This window comes from Octopus bimaculoides, chromosome 3 (genome assembly GCF_001194135.2).
Source record: "Octopus bimaculoides isolate UCB-OBI-ISO-001 chromosome 3, ASM119413v2, whole genome shotgun sequence".
In the NCBI taxonomy this organism is placed as follows: Eukaryota; Metazoa; Mollusca; class Cephalopoda; order Octopoda; family Octopodidae; genus Octopus; species Octopus bimaculoides.
The window spans coordinates 4,383,476-4,384,469 of NC_068983.1; the positions used below are offsets into that span (position 1 = coordinate 4,383,476).

The 994-nt window shown below is 33.2% G+C and overlaps 1 protein-coding gene across 1 annotated transcript in view; it reads right to left on the minus strand.

Moving 5' to 3' along the window:
* Positions 1-268: 268 nt before the first annotated feature.
* Positions 269-994, minus strand: part of LOC106877337 (telomere length regulation protein TEL2 homolog) — a 30,393-nt gene continuing 29,667 nt past the window's right edge. Inside the window, exon 20 of the mRNA XM_014926214.2 lies at positions 269-526. Coding sequence (XP_014781700.1) covers positions 506-526 — 21 coding nt within the window. The 3' untranslated portion in view covers positions 269-505. The remainder of the gene's footprint in view (positions 527-994) is intronic.

The following is a 994-nucleotide window of genomic DNA, read 5'->3' on the forward strand; positions in this document are numbered from 1 at the left end:
GCCCCGGTCATTTCTTTCCTCCCACCACCTCTCACCAACTTCTCTCTGCTGCTATTTGCTGACTACAAATGAAACTCACAATGACCTCTGTTCACCATCAGTTGCAGCCAGTTTCTTGTAAGGGTTTATCCTTTAACTTCTGCAGTACTGTAGACCATCCTTAGAAGCTGTAATGATTCTCCTAATTGAATCACAACAGAAACTTCACAATCCAAAATCCGAAATATTAAAAATGCCACCAAATCAAACAGAATACAAAAGAACAGAATACAGAAAATATATTAAATTTATTATCTAAAATGAAAAAATTTACATGAATTTCCAAATATGATCAAAATTTGTACCAGATTTTTTTGTGTCTCTGAGGAAAATGTACCCCCACCAGCCACTCCCAGAAGTGGCGCTTTCTCTCTCTCTCTTTCTTTCATATTTCGGTGAAATAAATACACAACTTGGTCCAGTATAAATATCATCATTTAGAAACAGATCTAAATGACAGACCCAATCAGCTGTTTGATGATAATTCCTGAAATAACAACAACATTAATAATAATAATAATAATAATAATAATGAAATTAATAAAGGATAGAATTAACTTTCCAAATTCTAATCAAAAGGTAAATACAAACATACACATGCATGCACACACATATATATATATATATATATATATATAGACGGTTTAGATATAGATTCAAGGCTTGAATATGGTACTTATGCGAAGGCACCCGAATATCACATCCCAAAAGGATGGGTGATTAAAATCAAATAATAAGCAACACGGATTTCAAAAGTGATTGCAGTACGCACGTTTCATGCTACTTCAATTTATTTAAGTAATGTGAGCATTACCTTAAATGCAATATGAAGAGCAATCTTCAGCTGCACGAAAAAATGTAGAAAAAAAGACATATTACAAATGTGGCAACATATTAAAACCAAGTGGGAGAGAGCAGAGGAAGAATATATAAGTCCATCTTGACATAGCAGGGT